The sequence below is a fragment of the Mercenaria mercenaria genome, chromosome 10 (genome assembly GCF_021730395.1).
Source record: "Mercenaria mercenaria strain notata chromosome 10, MADL_Memer_1, whole genome shotgun sequence".
Taxonomy (NCBI): Eukaryota; Metazoa; Mollusca; class Bivalvia; order Venerida; family Veneridae; genus Mercenaria; species Mercenaria mercenaria.
In genome coordinates, this window is record NC_069370.1 from 71,531,228 (window position 1) to 71,554,830 (window position 23,603).

At 35.1% G+C, this 23,603-nt stretch overlaps 1 protein-coding gene across 12 annotated transcripts in view; it reads right to left on the bottom strand.

Annotated features, from left to right (window-relative positions):
- LOC123560649 (histone-lysine N-methyltransferase 2C-like) overlaps positions 1-23,367 on the bottom strand; it is a 108,055-nt gene extending 84,688 nt beyond the window's left edge. For 11 of the 12 annotated variants that reach the window (XM_053553340.1, XM_053553332.1, XM_053553338.1 and 8 more), the window contains exons 1-16: positions 23,264-23,367; positions 20,452-20,508; positions 19,251-19,866; positions 18,509-18,696; positions 18,037-18,091; positions 17,087-17,299; positions 16,709-16,827; positions 16,062-16,171; positions 15,370-15,474; positions 14,303-14,360; positions 9,391-9,568; positions 8,643-8,757; positions 6,593-6,783; positions 5,834-5,960; positions 3,438-3,513; positions 1,101-1,228 (exon numbers count right to left, since the gene is read on the bottom strand). In XM_053553340.1, coding sequence (XP_053409315.1) covers positions 1,101-1,228; positions 3,438-3,513; positions 5,834-5,960; positions 6,593-6,783; positions 8,643-8,757; positions 9,391-9,568; positions 14,303-14,360; positions 15,370-15,474; positions 16,062-16,171; positions 16,709-16,827; positions 17,087-17,299; positions 18,037-18,091; positions 18,509-18,696; positions 19,251-19,866; positions 20,452-20,458 — 2,286 coding nt within the window. In that variant the 5' untranslated portion in view covers positions 20,459-20,508; positions 23,264-23,367. The remainder of the gene's footprint in view (positions 1-1,100; positions 1,229-3,437; positions 3,514-5,833; positions 5,961-6,592; positions 6,784-8,642; positions 8,758-9,390; positions 9,569-14,302; positions 14,361-15,369; positions 15,475-16,061; positions 16,172-16,708; positions 16,828-17,086; positions 17,300-18,036; positions 18,092-18,508; positions 18,697-19,250; positions 19,867-20,451; positions 20,509-23,263) is intronic. The other variant, XM_053553333.1, reaches the window with a different exon arrangement.
- Between the last annotated feature and the right edge of the window lie 236 nt (positions 23,368-23,603).

Sequence of the window (23,603 nt, forward strand, 5' to 3'; positions counted from 1 at the left end):
TATCATCAGGATGAACATTCTGACCAATTTTTATGAAGATCCATTCAAAAGTATGGCCTCTAAAGGGGTCACAAGGTTTTTCTATTTTTAGACCTACTGATCTAGTTTTTGACTGCACGCGACCCAGTTTCAAACTTGACCTAGATATCATCAAGGTGAACATTCAGACCAACTTTCATACAGATCCCATGAAAAAATTGGCCTTTAGAGAGGTCACAAGGTTTTTCTATTATTTGACCTTCTGACCTAGTTTTTGATGGCACGTGACCTAGATTCGAACTTGACCTAGATACCATCAAGGTGAACATTCTGACCAATTTTCATGAAGATCTTGTAAAATATATAGCCTCTAGAGAGGTCACAAAGTTTTTCTATTTTTAGACCTACTGACCTAGTTTTTGACCGCACGTAACCCAGTTTCGAACCTGACCTAGATATCATCAAGGTGAACATTCTGACCAATTTTCATAAAGACCCCATGAAAAATTTGACCTCTAGAGTGGTCACAAGGTTTTTCTATTATTTGACCTACTGACCTAGTTTTTAAGGGCACATAACCCAGTTTTGAACTTGACCTAGATATCATCAAGGTGAACATTCTGACCAATTTTCATGAAGATCTTGAGAAATATATGGCCTCTAGAGAGGTCACAAGGTTTTTCTATTTTTAGACCTACTGACCTAGTTTTTGACCGCATGTGACCCAGTTTCGAACTTGACCTAGATATCATCAAGGTAAACATTCTGACCAATTTTCATAAAGATCCAATGAAAAATGTGACCTCTAGAGTGGTCACAAGCGAAAGTTTACGCACGGACGCTGCGCGATCACAAAAGCTCACCTTGTCACTTTTTGACAGGTGAGCTAAAAACTATTGCCCTACGACACATTTTTTTTTATTCTGACATGATCAAATGAAAAACCCTTAAATGTTTGGAAAATTATCAATTCAATATCTATGACAATTTACTTAATGCATTTCAAAACTACATTTTCAATTCATATATAAGGAGTCCTCCTGTGACAGCAGGGAGAAGGCAAGACTAGCAACATAAGAGATCAGGAGATAAGCATTAAACAATGAAATGAAAGGCTTTACCTTGCCATATATGAGAGCAGGATCTATATCAACACTAGAACAACTATCCTCATTGAGTAGGAACTGTGAACTATGTTGTGAACTATCCTCTCCAACATCATCTGTTGTTTCTGTGTCCATCGTACTTTCTGTGTGTAAAAAATTATATTAGTAAAGAAAGAATTCCCTTCAATGCTAGACTGACTTAGGTTTTATACTTGTACAAGTATTATATGCATATGTGAATGATTCAAGGATATATTTCAGTGCTGTTAAGCACATAATTTAGAGATCAATGTTCCACAACAAATGATGTTTATTTTCAGTGTTAATGAAATACTACTTTTTCTATATTTATTACTTCAAAAATGATAAAGCTGATGCACTGGGTAACTGAAATGCATTCTGTAAATAGTCTTTTTCAAAAGACTTTTTTTTCTACTCTTCTGAACTTCTGAATGAAAGTCAAGAAAAGAACTACCAAACATTGCTTTACTTCCACTTAACAAGAGCTGTCACTAATGGTGACAAATGCCCCCGCAGCAACCTTGACCTTTGACCTGGTGACCCCAAAGTCAGTAGGGGTGGTGTACTCAATAAGTACTATCAGCATGTGAAGTTTGAAGGTCCTGGGTGAAGTGGTTCGCATGTAAAGTGCCTTCACGCAAAAAGTTAATGTTGGCCCCTTGACCTTGACCTTTGACCTGGTGACCCCAAAGTCAGTAGGGTTGGTGTACTCATAAAGTACTATCAGCATGTAAAGTTTGAAGGTCCTGGGTGAAGTGGTTCGCGAGTAAAGTGCCTTCATGCAAAAAGATAACGTTGGCCCCTGTGACCTTGACCTTTGACCTGGTGACCCTAAAGTCAGTAGGGGTGGTGTACTCAATAAGTTCTATCACCACGTGAAGTTCGAAGGTCCTGGGTGCAGTGGTTCGCGAGTAAAGTGCCTTCATGCAAAAAGTTAACGTTGGCCCCTGTGCCCTTGACCTTTGACCTGGTGACCCCAAAGTCAGTAGGGGTGGTGTACTCAATAAGTACATTAATGCATTTCAATGTAAAATGACACATGTCCCTGCAAATGCTAGACAAAGATACAAATGTACACATGAAAAAAAATTCGAACTACATGTAGTCGAAATAATTGGACAGTCAGATTAATGGTTGTTTAATATTTTTTACAGGCAATCTAATCCGAGTGGAGATATTTCTCATATGAAAAGATTATCTCAATATTTCCTAGGATCGTGTCAAATTAGTTTGACTAAAGTTCTAGCCAGGTACTGTAATTCAAAAGATAATTATCAAACATGAAACTCTCAGCAATATTCTCATGAGTCCTGTTCACTTGAAGTATACCGATAAAATCTGTAAGAAGACCCTTTGAAAGCATGTTTGGGACAAACATTCAGACACTATATGCCACATGTGCCTTTGACACTGAGGAACACATAATGACATATCCAATAATAAATGCTTTTTCAGACTCATAATTACTTACTAGGTCCAAGTCCCATCTCAGTGAAGAGTCTTATAAATATCCGATACTGTTGTTTGAACATCTACCAATAAGGTTGTTATTTTGTACACATTTTAGCTGAACCAAAATTCAGATTGTTTTGACATGTCGAACAATATAGGTGGCACTGACAATCGCAAAATATAAAACAATATTTAAGCCACTGAAACTTAACCAAAGCCATTTAATTTTAAAGCCAGTTTATCAATTTGTAATTTTGGCTTTCTAGTATGACAGTGCCTGTCTTTTAAGACTTTTTATCTAAGGCCAATTAATATGCATGTATGCAGGGTGCAGACCTAAAGTAGTCATTGCATATCCCCATTCTAATAGCAGTTTTTATTCATGTTTATATAATAAACATTATGCAATATTCTTATGATATGTAAGCTGTGGTATCTGTCTATTTTATTATGAAAAACCACAAATATTTTTACTACAAAATAGATACATACAAAAACACAAATAACACATATCTTTAGTGACTTTGAAAATTGCATTATTCATACAAGCTACATATAAAGAAAACAACAGTATACTGAGATGATGAGATATAAACCAGTTCAGAATAGTTCATTTGTGAGAGTGTTTGCAATTTAAGCTTGCAAGTTTTTTTCTGTGGTTTTCAAAAAATAAAAAAATTGTATCCTTTTGGACGTTTTATTTTTATTTATTTGGTCGACTGCTCAAAATTGGGATTTTTACTTTTTATTTTTATTTGTCCCCCCGACCCAAACTTTTTGAAAAATCTCCCGTAAACCAGAAAATAAAAAAATGCTGGCCTCATGTGTCTATGTCAATTTCTAGTGAACACTTGAAACAAGTTAGTAATAAAATGTTACCTTTTTGCATATATACACCATCCCCTGAATCTTCTATCATACCAGCAATTGGCATAGGAAAATCTGGCATATCCATCTGAAGCAAAGAACAGAATTAGCATTTTATACTCAAAATACTTTCAAATTGCTGTTTGTCTTTCACATTTTTAAAGTGGCAATATGGATGTACACATATTCAGAAAGAGATTTTAAATAAAATGTCCTTTGCTGTTGACAGTGAGTTTTTATGTGTACCAATATGAGAACACAACTGCAGTAACTTTCAATTTTGTTTAATTTGTCTCTTGCAAAGTGGTAGGGTAGGGATGCAGGGATTATCAAAGCAGAACATTGGAATAGAGGTCGACTAATAACTCTGAATCGGTTTGAAAACAAAATCCCTTACACTGTCAAAAATTTGAAATCTAAAATCCAACAAGCTGTCAGAAGACCTAGTTAATATAAATTGCTATAACTTCTCCTAAGGTAGTACAAAATAAATACAAACTAAACATATATCTAATACTAAACTGGAGACAGAAAGTAAACTCACAGCAACTGCTCCTAGCAATAACAAATTTGACTATGTAAACAACAAGAGGGCCATGATGGCCCTATATCGCTCACCTGTTATCATTGCACTTGTGGACAAGAAGGTCATAAGAAAAAATATCTAAGTCCAAAGGCCAGTAACAACAAAGGGAAGAAATTTAATCAAAAAGAAAAAAATTCTTACAAGGTACAGATATGTCAAAATACACCTAAAAATTGGAGGTATCATCCATGTTGTACCACAGAAAAGTGGTCTTGGTTTTTCCCTACGGCCAATAATAAAAAAGTTACTAAAAGTAAGCTATTTATAGTAACGTAAAAGGGAAGTAATTAAAAAAAAAATTATTGTAAGTGAAGAAAAGAAGGATCTGCCAAATAAATCTGTTGACATAAATGAAATTTCAGATCAGTATCTTCATTAGTCACAAAGATATACCCATTTTAATTTAAAATAAAGGGAGGTAATTTGACATAAAATCAGTCCATAGTTATCTACCCTGATTGGCTCAGTCCAACTAATGACAATAATGAAATTTCAAATAAGTACTATAAGTACTTACTGATATAAATCCATTTTGATTACAATCAGGGGAGGTAATCAGATATAAAATAACTCTGAACCTACGTTTAGATCTGATTTGTCATGGAATCCAAGTATTGTTGTTGAAGTTATTTTGGAAGTTTGTATCAAATAAAACCATAAATGAAGTCTCTATATGGCTGCAAAGGCCAAAATAGCCAATTTTGGACCTTTAAGGGGCCATAACTCTGAAACCCATAAAGAAATCTGGCCAGTTCAAGAAAAGAACCAAGATCTTGTGGTGATACAAGTTTTGTGCAAGTTTGGTTAAAATCGAATCATAAATGAAGCTGCTATTGTGCAGACAAGGTCAAAATAGCTAATTTTGGCCCTTTCAGGGGCCATAACTCTGGAACCCATAATGGGATCTGGCCAGTTCAAAAAAGGAACTGAGATCTTATGGTGATACAAGTTGTGTGCCAGTTTGGTAAAAATCAAATCATAAATAAAGCTGCTACTGTGCAGACAAGGTCAAAATAGCTAATTTTGGCCCTTTCAGGGGCCATAACTCTGGAACCCATAATTGAATCTCGCCAGTTCAAGAAAGAAACCAAGATCTTATGGTGATACAAGTTGTATGCGAGTTTGGTTAAAATCAAATCATAAATGAAGCTGCTATTGTGCCGACAAGGTCAAATAAGTTAATTTTGGCCCTTTAAGGGGCCATAACTCTGGAACCCATAATGGAATCTCGCCAGTTCAAGAAAAGAACCAAGATCTTATGGTGATACAAGTTGTGTGTCAGTTTGGTAAATATCAAATTATAAATAAAGCTGCTACTGTGCAGACAAAGTCAAAATAGCTAATTTTGGCCCTTTCAGGGGTCATAACTCTGAAACCCATAATGGAATCTGGCCAGTTCAAGACAGGAACCGAGATCTTATGGTGATACAAGTTGTGTGTCAGTTTGGTAAAAATCGAATCATAAATGAAGCTGCTATTGTGCAGACAAGGTCAAAATAGCTCATTTTGGCCCTTTCAGGGGCCATAACTCTGGAACCCATAATGGGATCTGGCCAGTTCAAGAAAGGAACCGAGATCTTATGGTGATACAAGTTGTGTGCAAGTTTGGTTAAAATAAAATCATAAATGAAACCTCTATCGTGCAGACAAGAAATTGTGGACGGACGACGGACGGACGACGGACGAAGGGCGACTGTCACTATGTGACAGGTGAGCTAAAAAGGTTATCACAACATCAATTAAAGGTTAATCAAATAATACCAATAATACATGACCATGACTAACAGTGACTTTCAGCATGGGAAACATGTACGAATCCTACCTTCCTGATACCCACCTCAGGGTCTCTATTTCTACATATAGTACATAGATAATCTGTTGGTTCTTCATTCTTCACATGTACTAATAATGCAGCATCTATTTTAGGATCACATTCTGAATGTACTAGTCTGAAAAGTTTATACATAACAAAAAGCAATGTGAAAAATTTCCTCCAACAACAAAGTCAAATTTTCTAGTTGAGTTAGACAGTTCTATTATTTATCACCAGAAAACAACAACTAGATGGTTACTGGAAGCTGCTTTTAAGAACAAATATTGAAACATCATATCTGGAATGCTAATATATTTATGAAACTTTTCTATTGAACCTTCCTTTTTTAAAAAAAAAAATCATCAGTCTGAAAATTGTGATTATAAACATTTAGTTCACTTGCTTGTGTTTAACATCACATCAATACAATTACAGGTCATATGGAACCATTCCAGCTGTGACTGTGGAGGAATACACAAGTAGTTCCTCTGCATTACTGATTATAGCAGGAACAAATAAGTACCTCAGCAGAAACACCGACGTTTTTCGTAAGCCAGCTGGATGGCTTTCTCACATGAATAAAACCTCTAAGGTTTAAAACCCACAAAGGAGAGAGGCAATCATTTTTACCTAAATCACTCAGCCACACAGGCCTCTGTAGAAGTTTGATGAAATGAAAACTGTCAGCTTAATTCGATCTAAAAGGAAAATTATGTTTAACAATCATTAACCAGACATAGTAATATAAACAAACCCAACTGCACTCACTTTTTACACATATTGCACTGAACCATGGCCTTTTGGGAGAAATGTCTGTACGCTTTACCACATAATGGACACGACAGACCCTTGTTACGCTGCTGATAACAGCTATCACAAACAGTGTAGTTTAAGTGCCAACGTGAACTCCGCCCACTTCCAGGTGTTCTAGAGTTACAGTCCACACATATACGACAATTCTGGAAATATATAAAAAACCATTTTACTTTTCACATTATTCTGTTCTTATAAATGTTCCATTAATTCCATTTAGAACTACCGTAGATTGTCATGTATAATGCACCCCTCCCTCCCATTTTAGCCCAAATCCTGGGGAAAAAAAAACATTTATGGTCAATTTTGAGGTTGATGGAAAATGAGAGTAGAGTTTACATCTACACCGGTAATGAATTTTATCTCCACGGCGGAGAGCAGCATCGGTATCGCGGTACTATCGATTTTTGTTTTCTCGAAAATGAAACCAGTAAAATATTGTTATATTTGTTGTTTTACCATTTTTAATAAACTATTTTGAATAAATAAATAGCAGCTGATTCAATATTTCGGAATGGTATCTTTCAAAATGACATGAGCTTCTCAATTCAAACCGATAACAAAAGGCGTGACAGTCTTTTTGTCACGATCAATAGCCAGTAATTACCGGCAATTAGCGTGTCACTTCGTGTCAATTTTGTTGTTCACAGTTTGATCTCGGTTAAAGATAATACTCGATCTTTAATTAGTATCATAATTTTTGTGATTTATTAATATTTCTTTCCTCACAATACTTTTAAATTTATATGAAATTAATTTTGTTTGAAAGAAAAATAAACCATTCTATCTTTTACGGAACGTAACGGCAATCTTAGATTTTAGTGGTGACAGCGCGGAGAGTAGTTTCCCTTTACCAAAATGGCGAAAATCGAAACAAAACTTGGTTTGAAGTTGGAAAATCGTCTATACCTGTGTATAATGCGCACCCACGATTCGGGGGTGGTCCCGGGGGTAAAAAAACTGCGCATTATACATGGGTATCTAAGGTAACTTAATTAACAATTAAGCAGAAACACTTACAGTACACATCTAAAATTAAATGCAAAATCATTGAGTTGATAAAGATGCATGGCCACTGAAAGAACTACAGCTTCACTTCAATATTGTTCAAGATTCATTTGAATATCTGGATGAGCCATGGAAAATATGCATACTAACTTGACCTTCACAAAGTGACATAATCACATCTGACAATATTTATTTTTCGAACAACATCTTAAGTAGAGGCAAACACACGTACTTCACAAGATCAGATTACAATCCAAAAGATTTTTGGGCTTTCATATATTTTCTTTAATCTGTAAGGGTTACTGGTACTGATGATAAACCCGAACAAAAAATGAGGTTTTTTACCTGTAACTTTTTTATTTCTGCAAATTGTAATCAATGGTCGGTATCAAAATAATGCTTAAACTTTGCTGAAAACATTACATAATTCAAATTTATATTTAGTAAGCAAACTCACACGAAGTGAAGCCCTGAAAGGGGTATGTAAAATGGCGACTGTATGAACGTTGACTGATGATAAATTCGAACACTTTGTCATTTACAAAATTTTCTTGGTATTATCATATTGAAACTTTCCCCAAAAAGCTGCAACAGTCATTCCTGATCAAGTAATGAAAAGTTACCATATGTCAGGCCTTTATGTTTCGACAGTGAGAATGCGCAAAAAAACACCCTCTTTCCCAGTAATTTTGGATAAATATTTTTTATACAAATAAATGTAAGTCATTTATTTATACAGAATATTTACCAATTTTGTTTTTGTTTACACCAGTTGGTGTTTTAAGTGGAAACTATTAGATGGTGTGTTCAATTTTATAAAGAACTGATTGCAATCGAATATTTCCAAGGTGGTCGACTTTATCATCTGTCCGGGTTTATCATCAGTACCAGTATCAACTCTTTTCTTTTCTTTTTTTCTGTCTCTTAAATGGTTAGCTTTATAGCTAACCTGGCTAATCAGCACAAGATATTTACATGTAAACTGTATTTAACTTACTTTACATTTCCAGCCATTTTTTGGAATGGTCGTCATGACAGGTTTAAGACAGAAGGTATGGTAACCTTTATCACACATATCACATACCAGCATCTTACTATCATTCCCTGGATGTCTGTCGACAAAAAAAAGACCAAGTATGATTGATTAAACTTAAGCAATTGGACCTGAATAACTAATTTACATGACGTTCCATTATACACCCTTTATGCGGTATTAACTATCATGACCATTTTTTGTGGTACGAAACAAACTAACTGTGTATATTTCATTGTACATATATTCATGATTAAACAAAAGCAATTTTACCTTTGCGATACACATTTTGTAAAATGTGACCTGTTAACAAAAAATACAACTGTGGAGTAGGAAATCTGACAACTGTACCACAGTGTCACTAACGTGATGTACATCAGGTCTTAAACTGTAAAGTTATCAAACTTGACCCTGATATTATTAATATATTGATATATATTCTGTAAAAGTTTGATAAAAATCCCCTTAAAAATCACTAAAGTGTTTGCGCACACACCATCATCTTTATGTCAAGTGCAAACTGACTGTTCATAAATCGTGACCTTGAAATTATGATGACGCCTAATCTGTATTAATTTGATTTAGGTCAAAGAAAAAGAACTCTAGCTACTGTGTATACAGTACACTGTTTTCATTCGCCCGCCTACCAATACATGCCTAAACATATTACTCATTTGAAATGAGCTAGTAAAATAAATGAGTGTTTCCTTACCTGCACATTTGGCATATTTTACAATCGGGACACTGCCAGCCTGCTCGTACTGTTGGATTGACCTCAACAGCTGGATGTAAACAGTTTCCATGGTAATGATGACCACAACTTGTACAGAACAACTGCTCAGAGATGTTACCAACAATATTACACACTATACAGACTGCCTCGTCACCCGCTGTAATAGATAACTGCATACGTCAATAAATCTACTAACTTAATATTGCAGAAAGATGCTTTCTTTTAAATCACTATCTCGCACATTTTTGGAAATTTCTGATATAAACTTAATGAAAAACAAAAATCATTTCCTGTACACCATCAAACCATAAATAATATTTTCATTTTATGAATAAGAAATTTTATAATGTCAAAGAAGTAAATTATGAAGGCAGTTTACTTCTTTATTTACCTGGTAAGCATCTCACTGCCGTGAAAAAAGAGCACTTGTTCGTTTCAAAATTCAAATATACCTCTATATATGACAAGGAACTTTTAAACATTGAATTGCAATCCTGATACATGTTATACTTCAACACACTTTACATCAGTAATTTCATGAAATGTCTAAATACCATTATTGTGCTGTGTTAAAGAACCATTTTAACAAACTGAGAAGTTTAGAGTGCAAGGCAACAAGCTCAAAGCTTGAAAAACAATCTCACCAGGTTCCAAGATTATACACCTGAGATTAGAGACCAGTGTGTCATTAGTCAATTTCAAAACTGTGTTCAGAAACAACCAATCAGATTCTGGAGTTCTGAGACTGGTATTAAATCTGATTTTGATTTACAGATCATCAGCACAGAACAGGTTATATGGCATCCAAAGTGTAAAATTTTGGTTTAACATTTTTTACATCAAAATGGAAGTATGTAGTATAGAACTTTGATACATGCTGAAATGACAGAGATACAGCAAAGATACATGTTCATAATCTATACATCATCTCTTACAATCATGCAACAGTAAGACAATGGTTCCAATTCTTTTCATATACAAGTTGTCCCAAAATCTGGTCTCAAAACTCAGATTTATGAACTTGAACCCAGCATTTTCTGAGAAATTAAAGAAACACTGACTTCAGCAATTGAGTTTTCTCAAATCTACAGCACCTGGTTGGCTGTTTGCGAACAGTATTGAAATTGACCAATGGCATTACTGTACTCTAGGACAGTTCTCCAATCAATGATTAATATAAAATTACTATCACCTCATTGTAAAGTGAGTCATTAAAGATTTTTAACATGCATCTGGTAAAATTAAGAAATTTTAGTTTTATGATATGAATAATTAATCTGAATGAAATAATTTGAGCTGAGAATTATGAAGTGGGAACAGTTTGCAGTCTCAACATCTAAACCTACAATCCCAAGTATGCACTTCTTTCATTATATTTTACATCTTGGGTGAAGAAAGCGTCTGTCTGTCTGTCTGCCATGGTAATATCCATGAATATTTATCAAATCAAATGAAAGTTCCAGTTGGTGACAAATGTCCGTGCAAGCATGACAATTGCCATAAAGGGTTTGCAATGACATCTGACATCTCAGCTTTTTCTTATATTATTCTGGCCAAGTGTAAAGGTGTGATGCAAATTAACATGTGACTTTTCATGATTTTAGTATCTGAAACAAAATCTTCCTTAAAACAAGAGGGTCATGATGACCCTGGATCGCTCACCACAGTAATATGAGCTACATGTTTCAAATGTCAAACTGATGATTTTTAGAATTTTTTTTGAAGATTTTCTGATGTACAGTGAAGTAACCCCTGGGGCAGGGCCAAGTTTACCCCGAGGGTCATGAATGGAACAAAGTTTGTAGAAGTCTACTAGGCAATGTAACATATCAAATATCTAAGATCTAGGCCTTCTGGTTTATTTTTAGCAAATTTATGAAGATTTCCCTATATACAATCAAGTAACCCCTGGGGCTGGGTAAATTTGACCCTGGGGGGTCCAGATTTGAAATTTTTTTGTAGAAGTCTACTAGGCAATGCTACACGTCAAATATCTAAGATCTAGGCCTTCTGGTTTATTTTTAGAAAATTTTTGAAGATTTTCCTATGTAAAATCAAGTGACCCCATGGGGCGGTGTCAATTTGATCCCGGGGGTCATGATTTGAAATTTTTTTGTAGAAGTCTACTAGGCAATGCTACACGTCAAATATCTAAGATCTAGGCTTTTTGATTTATTTTTAGAAAATTTTTGAAGATTTTCCTATGTAAAATCAAGTGACCCTTGGGGGGAGGTCAATTTTGACCCCGGGGTCATGATTTGAACAATTTTAGTAGAGGTCCACAAGGCAATGCTACAAGTCAAATATCTAAGCTCTAGGGCTTCTGGTTTTTGAGAAGAAGATTTTTTAAGATTTTCCTATGTAAAATCAAGTGACCCCTAGGGCGGGGTCAATTTTGACCCTGGGGTCATGATTTGAACAAACTTGGTAGAGGTCCACTAGGCAATGCTTCACACCAAATATCTAAGCTCTAGGGCTTCTGGTTTTTGAGAAGAAGATTTTTAAATTTTTTCCTTTCTGTTGCCATGGCAACCTGAACCAGAGTTCTGCATGGAATTCAAAAAGAAGACCATCCAAGGAACATCCCTGTGAAGTTTCATCAAAATTGGCCTGTTGGTTTAGGAGGAGATGTTGTTTAAAGGAAAGTGTGGAAGGACGGACGGACGCCGGATGGTGAGCGATCACAATAGCTCACCCTGAGCACTTTGTGCTCTGGTGAGCTAAAACAAGAGGGCCATGATGGCCCTATATCGCTCACCTTAGTTTAATTGCTTTCTTGAAAAAATTCTTTGCTAAAGCTAAACAAATAACCCCATGGGGTGGGGTCAATTTGACCCCGGAGGTAATGATTTGAACAAATTTTGTAGAAGTCTACTAGGCAATGCTACATGTCAAATATCTAAGATCTAAGCCTTCTGGTTTATTTTTAGAAATTTTTTTAAGATTTTCCTATGTAAAATCAAGTGACCCCTGGGGTGGGGTCAATTTTAACCCCGGGGGTCATGATTTGAACAAATTTTGTAGAGGTCCACTAGGCAATGCTACATATGAAATATCTAAGCTCTAGGCCTTCTGGTTTATTCTGAAGATTTTTCTATGTACAATCAAGTAATCCCATGTGGCGGGGTCAATTTGACCCCGGGGGTCATGATTTGAATAAATTTTGTAGAAGTCTACTAGGCAATGCTACATGTCAAATATCTAAGACCTAGGCCTTCTGGTTTATTTTTAGAAAATTTTTGAAGATTTTCCTTTGTAAAATCAAGTGACCCCTGGGGTGGGGTCAATTTTGACCCGGGGGTCATGATTTGAACAAATTTTGTAGAGGTCCACTAGGCAATGCTACATGTCAAATATCTAAGCTCTAAGCCTTCTGGTTTATTTTTAGAAATTTTTTGAAGATTTTCCTATGTAAAATCAAGTGACCCCTGGGGGGAGGTCAATTTTGACCCCGGGGTCATGATTTGAACAATTTTAGTAGAGGTCCACTAGGCAATGCTGCAAGTCAAATATCTAAGCTCTAGGGCTTCTGGTTTTTGAGAAGAAAATTTTTAAGATTTTCCTATGTAAAATCAAGTGACCCCCCGGGGCGGGATCAATTTTGACCCTGGGGTCATGATTTGAACAAACTTGGTAGAGGTCCACTAGGCAATGCTTCACACCAAATATCTAAGCTCTAGGGCTTCTGGTTTTTGAGAAGAAGATTTTTAAAGTTTTTACTTTTGGTTGCCATGGCAACCAGAATTCTGTATGGAATTCAATTCTTTGAATAATTTTTAAAGAAGACCATCCAAGGAACAACCCTGTGAAGTTTCATCAAAATTGGCCTGTTGGTTTAGGAGGAGATGTTGTTTAAAGGAAAGTGTGGACGGACGGACGACGGACGGACGGACGCCGGACGGTGAGTGATCACAATACCTCACCCTGAGCACTTTGTGCTCAGGTGAGCTAAAAACAACTATGTCCTCCAAAATCCCCAAACCAACATTAGTAAACACACTATATTACCTGCTGAATCTGCAAGAACAATATAAAGATCAACCATAAGTATTCATAAATATCACAGTTCACTTGCTTCTGAATGGAATAACTGGTCAGATTTATTTTGGAATACTTATAAATTGTGTAAACATAAATATTTGACATCTTTTAACAAGAACAAATATTCCTTAATTTCACAACATTATTAAAAAACTTTTTTTCTGCATATAGCTGACAGCAACTAAGGATGTTCATATTGCCTGCAGACCAATTTAAACTTCCCTACAGATGAAACACACTTGTCTGTGAATCAACCTCACTAGCCTGCAATTCAACCTATCTTGCTTGCCAATCAAACTCACATGCCTGTAAATCAACCTCGTTTGCATGTGAATCAAATTCACTTGTCTACAGATCAACCTCACTTGCCTGTGAATCAGCCTCACTTGCCTGTGAATCAGCCTCACTTGCCTGTGAATCAAATTCACTTGCCTGCCCAACAACTCACCTACCTGCAGCTCTTGCCTGCAGATCAAACTCACACAGATAGCACTTTCAACAGAAATAACAGTATTGGCAAAATAAACCGTTACTCTTACCAAATCCCTGGTAAAATTATACAACACTTCCAATGAATATTTATGCAAGGTTAATTGTAGCTAGATGCCAAATCTGTTCTTCCAGTCTGATACAATGTGCTTGGTCAGGTCAAAATTATGCATTTTAACAAATTCTGAAAATGGAAATCCCTTCTTCTTGGTGTATATTTTTACAAGGAAATAGGTTTACATACTTGAAACATATCAATCTGCATGATGAAAGGATCATCATTTCTCAACTAAATTGCATTCTGCTATGTAGTTTCTTTAAACATCATGATAGTATTACATCCATTCTCTAAAATACATACCTATTGTCTGGGCCTCGTCAGAATGTTCTGGGCAAAGTAAGGAAAGCGTCTTTATATCCTGAAATGCAAATTACGGTTTAGAACCTTCAATTATTATCTCGTCATTTCGTCTATATAGTTTAAAACCTTACTGAAATGCTTATCTAATGGTTCAACAAATGAAACAAAAAATTGTTTCTTCCTGGGCAACTCAAGGTAGTTCTGCACATTTAATAAACCAGAAGTGATTTAAAAAAAATTTGGACTCTGTATACGGAAACGAAAATCCATTTGTGAATTAATAGCAACCCGAGACTAAATGTGTTAAAACGGTAACTTCACTGTCTTTATAAAGATAAAATATGATATAAATTCTAGATAATATCTTAACATCGACTTGAAATATACAGATATCTTTCATTCATGGGCAAGAATCTCAAAAACAAGCACACAGACCTATACATACTATTTCACCATTATAACAGTCTATATCTTTAAGACTAAGGGAAGTTTCATTTAAGTCTACATTGTAGAAAAATTCATTTTCACAGAAGTGTTACCAAAATTGTGATTTTCCCATAGATTTCCATTATGAAAACTTGTGTGCAGATCAAATTTTTCAAATCAGTCTAGCAAAAATTCAAGCCAACGATCCTCTGTTTTTTATTTGCTGAATTTTCTAAGTATATTCTGAAGTTTTGAAAAATCAGGGTTTAAATAATCAAATTCTACAATGTAGAAAGTTTTTTTATCCAAATGTACAGAAATACCTTAAACTGGATACTTATAAATTTACTTCTAACTACAATTAAATATTATACAGACTACAGTGGTTCTACCGAGGTGCCTGCCAGAACCTGATAAACTTCCTGAAGGGAAACATATTACTAAGTACAGTACCCTTATATTTCATGTTTTACTGGCTAAAATTTGGCCTGATTCCCCCCCAACAGTAACATTTTCCCTAGATATTGACTAAAATCCCCTCCATATTTTTTTACATCATTTTGACATAGAACAAGAACTAGCTTTTGTAATTCCCTCACTTAAAGCCAATGACCACAGTCCCTAAAGTTGAAAATGCTTACCTGGAAGCAACCACCACCAGAAGCACATGGATAATGATATATTTTATTGCAATGTGGATATCTGCAGTTGATTGTAGCACCATACCGTGAACAGTAGCTGCATCGCTGAAATGCAAGGATGAAATTGTGTTTTACTACATTATTTGAAGAAAGATATTAAACAAGAGAGGTCAGAGAAGGAAACATGCTGAACTATTTCACTTGAAAAAATGTTGAAATAGTTACAGCCTTTCTGTGACAATACAGTGATGTGAGAAATGCCTTGATCCAGTTAAAGCCAGATCCCTTTGCCTTTGAAAAACAGATTTTTCAGGGTGTCTTTTTCTGAAATCTTGACGTATCATCTATTCTATGTTTGAAGATAATTCCTCGTTAATCACTGCTTAACATATGTCAACATACCGCTACATTTGTATATTTAATGTACAGTTCTAAGAAGTGCATGAAACCCAAAATTCTAAGTAAAAATGTGGCACAGTTAAATACTACGCCAAAGCTATCAATCTTGTCTAACATGATATGGGTGATGATGTGAAACAACTGTTTAAAATGCGAAGCAATTCTGTTGGACAGTTTTTAGGTAAACTGAAAGAAACTACATTATTTAATGGCTATATAGCAACTTACAAACGCACCTTTTCTCTAACCTGAAATAATAGAAAATGTCCCAAATATGTTAAGTGAAAACTTACTTTAGAAAGCCCTGATACGACAGCTTTGTCAACAAACTTGAGGACACAATCTTCATTCTGTATCACTCCCTCAGACCATGCTGCACAGCAGTGATGTGCCCAGGTATGACCTAAAATAACAAATATCATATATGACATTTATGCATCACTGACACCAAAATTCTGGCTGGTGTTCCAGCCTGCATTAAAAATAATACAGTGTGTTTCAACACACAACTTTAAACAGTTTACTGAATCTCTGACTGTAAAGTCTGTAATACACAGACAGCTTGCAATAATACAATGTATATCTCAGGCAACCTGCAGGTCACCTAAATATGCTCTTGTGAACTTCAGCAGGAATACTTTTTCCCCTAAATTACAATCTCTGCTTACAATAATCATGATTGTGCATAACAATAGAATATTATCAGACATACACTGGCTCCTGAACAGAGCCTGCAACCATCACCTGGATAGCTTCCTCACATGAAAGAATACAAGTTGCAGAGCTGGCAACACATTAAATAAATTGGCAATTTAATCACTTGGCCACGGTGACCAAACATAACCAATGTGGTAATTTTAAAAATTCTGCAAGAAAATCTCTATATCAAACAATTTTCTCACTCGTCTTTCAACAAAAAAAAAATAGAATATACATGTACCTGATTGTTCAAAGACAGAAGTTACTTCAGTATCGTCGGGAAATCCAACAGTTGCTAATTCATCAAAACCTTCACAAATGTCATCGTCAATACCACGTCGGGGAGATCGGAAAGCATCTCTGTAAAATTTGTACAAATTCCTACATATAGATCTTTTGTCTTGAGCAAGGCAAAGCTTTACTTTTCAAATATTATATAATTACATTTCATAAGGTTATTTTTAAAAATATAAAAATATGCTTCATAATTTTGCAAATCAAGTGTGTTGGTGGGTGGGTAAAAATTTATGTTTCTGAGCTCTACAACAGATGTAACTGAAAAATTGAAAGACTATGTTGGCAATATACCAATATGAAACTAACATTAAAAAAAGCGTACCTTTTTAGAGGCCCTCTATTTCTCCTAGATGTTAAAGGTTTAGGGCCTTTGTCTGACGGTCTATCTTCAACATCAGTACTTGATTTTTTCATAGCTTTGAGTGCAGCAGCTTGTCTGAATGGGTTGAAGCCTGGAGTAGGATCATACCTACACAACTCCCCCTGACCTAGCAGACTCTTCATACCACAAGCACAAAACGAGCAAATCTTCCCACTGAAAACATACTACCCTTTGTAGCTAAATTTATCAAAGGCACCACCTATGGATGCCAACACTTGTCTGTAAGTGCATTATGCAATAAAAGGGGTCATAATTCTGACAAAATGGAAGAGTTATGGTTCTTGACCTACATACTAAAGTTACTCATGTAATGATAATATGCATGTGAACAATGTTTCCAAGCTACAGCCCTTACAGAAACTGGTAAAACTGATGGATGCTCCCCAAAATATGATTATTGCATATTAAAATCACAACAGCTCAAGTCATAGACTGGGCACATATCTTTTTTTTTAGTGAAGCTTCCAAGGAAGTTTCTTAAACCTCCAGCACATAGTTGTTGAGAAAAAGCATGCACAAGATATGCACATCTCCTCTTGGCAGTGAAGCTAACTATTAATAACAGAGGTGATAAAAACTTCTTCTGTGTTTCTACAAGTTAGAAAACCTTTGATATGTGAAGCTGCAAAGACTAAAATTTTTCAACTGTCTGAAAAGACCATTTATAAACATTTCATGGTAAATATTAATTCAACTCCTGAAGCCAACACAAAGGAAATATTCTTTCACAGACTTGCATGTAGGGGTTGAATATTACAACAACCTCCTCATTTAAAGTCAATACTGTAGACTTGAGAGATTCAAACATGCTTCAAGATTTCTCAACGACATGACACTATTATACCAGCATGAAGTATGTATATTCTTGTGTGTTGTCAAACATAACTTACATTTCTTGACTCTGTTGTTCATCATCCTCCATATCCAAATAACTGCCCCCAAGACCTGAAATACAGCAATATAGCCATCACTCATTTCACCTAGATTTACACCAATTCTTTCTGCAAAATAAAATCCTTTCTTTGTTAATGAAAAAAAGCAGCAAGTTCCATGCAGCAGATAATTATTAAACATTTGGGTAATATGAACTATAACTTTTAACATGACAGTCAATCTTTAGGGTTTTCCACAGTATCCTACCTAGATCCATGACAATATCCATATCAGGTGTAGGGAGTGATTATGAGAAAACAGTTATATATCTATGAACAATAACTTATCATGACAATCTTTAAGGTTTTCTACTTCAACAGTATCTTACCTAGATCCATGGACATATCCTTATCAGTTGGAGACAAATTAATTAATAACTTTTAACAGGACAGTCAATCTTTAAGGTTTGTAATTTCTGTGGTATCTTACCTGGATCAGTGGACATATCCATGTCAGGTGGAGGAAGGGGATCTGGGTCAGTGTTCATACTGGCTTCTGCATCACTGTTGATCACTGGTACCTCTCCGGTCTCCATCAATTCAAGTTCTGGTGGCGGCTGAGAGTCCTGATCCATAGGCTGAGATTTCGACTTTCTGGCCTTGTCTTTATCTTTACTTCTAAAATAGCACAAAAAAATCTTTAATTTCCAAATCTATATTAATAATAAGACTTGCAAGAGTAAAATGATGCCTTTATGCATTGAATAATAGCAGTTTTAAATCAAACAAATTATGCAAACTTGAGTGAAAAATTTCACCGCCAATTTTTTGGCTTCTTTTCCAAGACTTTCTTTCATCTTTAAAGATCATTCTGTATCCTATCTGACATCAACTGAAAATGCCAGACTCCAGGTCTGGCCAAGAATCTTTAAACTAAAACAGATCTGAAAGCTCTCATAACACAGAGCAAAATCTGGATAAATTTTGTGATAACTGAATGAGATATTGTCCACCAACGAAGAAATATTCTTTGCATTGTACTTAATAAGCTGATTAACCAGATTTGCATTTGATAAACTGACCACAGTGGTTATTTCACCTTTTTCATGAAAAAAAACAGTGAAGTTTTATTCAGATATTAAATTTTTATCATTCCTTGCTCTTGCAACTATTTCAATTAAGAATACATCTAGGTTATTGATATAAACATCATAATTATAAAGTAACTTTACCTTTTCTTTTTTCCAGAACTACCATCTTTCTTCTTTGTCTTTTTCTTTCCAACTGGTTCCTCATAGTCTTCAAATGAAGTTGCTGAATCTGAATCATCTCGAGTATTTGCCTTTGAACTGTATGATCTTATCTGAGATAAAGAAAGCTTTAGTTTGATTGGCTCCTTATGTTCTGGCTCTGGAGGCGGAGCTTCTAACACTGGAGGCGTTGATTTTGTTTTCTTTTCACCATCAGAGTATTTTGACTTTTTATCAGGAGATTCAATTTTATATTTAGTTTCTGATTTACTTTTTACAGAGTCTGATTTAGTCGATTTCGACAATTCTCGAGATTCTAATTTGGGCACCGGCCCCGGAGAGTCCTTCGATTTTGATGCTCCTGCTTCTGATTTGGATCTTTCACGTGATTCACTGCGGGATGATCCCGATGCTCTATCCTTAGACTCCGACCTTACATGAGATGTTTCTGATCTTGAGTTAGATCTTGACAAAACTGGCATCTCACTGCTGCCACGGTCTCTAGAGTCACTTCGAGTCCTTACAGATGGGACGGAACTGGGATTATCCTGAGACGACATTCTAGACTCAAGTTGTTTTCTGGCAGTATCTTTACCATCTATGTAAAAGATAATTAACATAACTATCAATTTATCAAATTTCCTGAATAATGCAGAGAAAACACAATTAAGATAATTTTGTCTGGTTCTTCAGTGTATGACTTTTGTGACCTTGACCTTGACCTGAGGGACCCCACCCCCCCCCCTCCCCCAAGAGTCATAAGCATGACACACCTCAATATGGTAAAATATTTGTGTCAAATTATTTTCAAACCCCCTATGAATGTTGAAGTAACAGCCCAGACAAGGATTTACACAGATGCACGCAAACACACACACACATACACTGATGGACAGACAGCGCGACTTTAACATGCTCGCCTTTGGGGGCATAAAAAACACACAAGTGGGGCATTATAATCATATATTAGTACTACAAGAAACAGAATTCACAGAAGCTGAAAAACTGCTAGGAATTCATGCAGATCACATTAACTAAACTAAACATTAACATAAATTCAATGCTATACATGTGTACACAAGTATATTCTGAAGAGGCTTGCCCAATTGTGTTGCCTCAGTAAATCAAGTCATCACTTACTTACTTACTACAACACAAGCTAATATCTGTACATCCTTATTACCTGCCATTTCCACTTTTGACCTATCTGAACATTTTCATCAAGTCTTCAAACAAAATTCTGAAATATACAAGATAAAAACTATTAAAAGTGTGAAAGAGCATTAAAACTAATGAGTCTAATCTGAAATTCAAAAGTAACAGGGAGCATAATTCATGAAATAAATGTGCCAGAGTTAATGAGTTATGGACTTTGTGTCATATGATGTCAGTGAAATACAATATAGTTATAACAGATACAGCAAAAGCACATAGAATACGGACAAGATTTGTGACAGACAGACAGGAGTAAATCAATATGTCTCCCACCACATGGTGGTGTGGGAGACATAATTTAAAAACTGTCACTCAGATTCAGCATTGAGGACATCTATCTAACTTAGCTGAAGAATACAATGACGAGATTACAAGGGGGAGAACAAACCTTTCAGGATTTATATGTAACAGGCTGAAAATATTTCAGGCCTGACCAGTGACCAGGAATCAAAGCCCGGACCTCTCACACCTAAGGCAGACACTCTACGTCGCTATAAAAGCTAGCTCAATAGCAAGGAAGTGTAAGTGCACCCTTATACTCTACCCTACTACATTTATACTTTTTCCCTATCATCATAAGGCCTAAACAAAAATTCTAAAAATTCCAGAAATTATTTTGTGTCAAAAAACGAATACAGTTATTTAGAGTATAGCTGACAGCTAATTTTTCCTGCATTCCAATTTAAAGAAAATTAATGAAATTATGTAGTTTTTTTTCTGTATATCTGACAGAAAACAGCTATTGTTTTCAAAACATTCAGCTTTTAAAAGAAATTCATGTCTATTTTCTCTCCATGCCATTGTTTACGTATGTACTGATTTAGGAAGTACGGGATAGCTTTGGTCATTTTTTCCATTATCAATTTAAAGTCCACATCTAAAAAACTTCTCTTGAAAGACTTTTTTACTATAAAACAGAAGAAAAATATATTCTCTTTTAAAAAACATTTAGCATCACTGACCATGTTTAAAGTATTAAAAGTGCAGTTTTGCAACTTTTTGTTAAAACATTGAAAAAATATTCTCCAAGGCCATAAAAACATTTAGGTTCGGGCCAAAAATTTAGAGTAGGTTAGGATACACGAAACAAACGTTTTTTTTTACGCCTAATACAAGTCCAAAACCATGCTTTTCATCCTGTTGCTGTAGAAAGAAAAAGTTCTGCTTTCTGTATGTCTAACCTTGTGCACTTAAACAACAATTATACTGGGTATACCAATTAAGGTGAGTCTTATATTCAGTGGACTCTATTTATGACAAAATGATTGTATAAAAGAAAAAATTTTATTCTGTTTGATCAATTTATATTTTAGCTTTAGACTTTTGGCGAAAAATTCGTCAAAACACCAGGTAAAACTTCCACTTTTGTCATTCAAAGAACAGAGGTGGAGAATTTTAGCACTTTCTGGCATATACCTATTACCGTGAATTTCAACTTTCAATCTAAAGAAGCTGTTAAAACTGATCTAAGACAAAGAAAGCAATTCTATTTTACAACGGGTCAAACTAAATATAAAACAGATATGGCAGAAATAACCAACTTCATTGAAAATTAGCGGAGAAAAATTGCAAAGATTAACCATAATGACCAGTCACTTAGCATAATTCTTTAATTTCTGGGATCAGTCAATCATTCAGTGTGAAACAAAAAGAAAGACACTCCAATTTTCAAAAATAGCTTTTCTAAAAATCTAAGCACATCGCGCATAAATAATGAGAGAGAAAATGTAAAGCACTTTTCAAGTTAAGTATCAAAACAGGACATTCGCAGTAATTTGTATATCCCAGTAATTGGTATACAACAAAACATTAGTCTTGAATGTGCAATTAAAAGGAAACAGGCTGATTCGGACCGTGGCTGATTCGGACCATGGCTGATTCGGACCAAATATTTTGGCTGATTCGGACCACATACTTCGAATAAAAGTACATAATGACCATATATTTTGGCTGATTCAGACCACAAACTTATATTTAACAGTCAATAATGACCATAAATTTTGGATGATTCAGCAATTCAGAAAATAATGTTGATTATTGCTTATATAGAGGTTTAACTTGAAGTAAAGACATAAAATATACACCGTACAAGCAGGTAAGAAGTTTTGACAAACTAAAATGCATCTAAATAAGGACTTTAATTATTCTTTGCATCAGACATTAAACTTAATACTCATAAATTTTATTTTTACTCATGACATTAGTGTCAGGAAAACTTAAACAATTTGGGCCGAATAAGCCAAGTAAATTTGGTCCGAATCAGCCATGGTCCAAGTCAGCCTGTATTCAATTAAAATTTAAATCCATTCTATCTGTCTCTGGTACCGACTCCATGTCCATGCAGAAACAGAATCCAAACGGAAGTGAGAAAAATGATGACACCAAGTGTTGAAATAAACAATGAAAACACTTTTCTATGGACCAGACCTAGCAGTTCTTTGCAAATATATTCAACCTGACTAATTCAGATTACATGGCAACAGAGTAAATAACTTTTTTTCTCTGATTATGGCTATTAACTACCGCTTAACACTTCATTAAAGTTTTACCCAACGTAAGAGATGTGACAAGACTTGTGTTTCAAACAACCATATAAAAGACGATAAAAAGTCGGCCATCAACGGATCTGCTCGACATGTCAGTCAGTGAAATTTTAGAAGCGTCCCGTTCAACTTTGTTCGAATTTCTCAACATCGAAGATGAGTTACAAATTGCATGCCAATGCACAAATAATTTCTGAAAATCAATGTCAAACCGTTTTAATTCGCTCATTGTAATACCTTCAACTTGGAATTATGTCGGAAATCTTGGGAAATCGTTAAAAATTCCGATTATATTTGGTGCTAATTAATCGATGGCTGCCATTTTGGCGGTTGTAAGGTTTCAGTGTTAATTAAAAATCAAATAAATAGTCCCCACTAAAATAAATTGTTGACTTATATGAAAATTTCTGACATTTTAATTTGCATTTTTGGTACATAAAAAGGGTAATTATTTTAAACGTACGTCTGAAAAACAACAACGTACAGATAATCTCAAAGAAACCGGCAGAAATATTAAATTGGGTCACGCGGATTGATTGATCCGGTTAATTGCAAGTGATGCGGCTTAAAGGGGAGT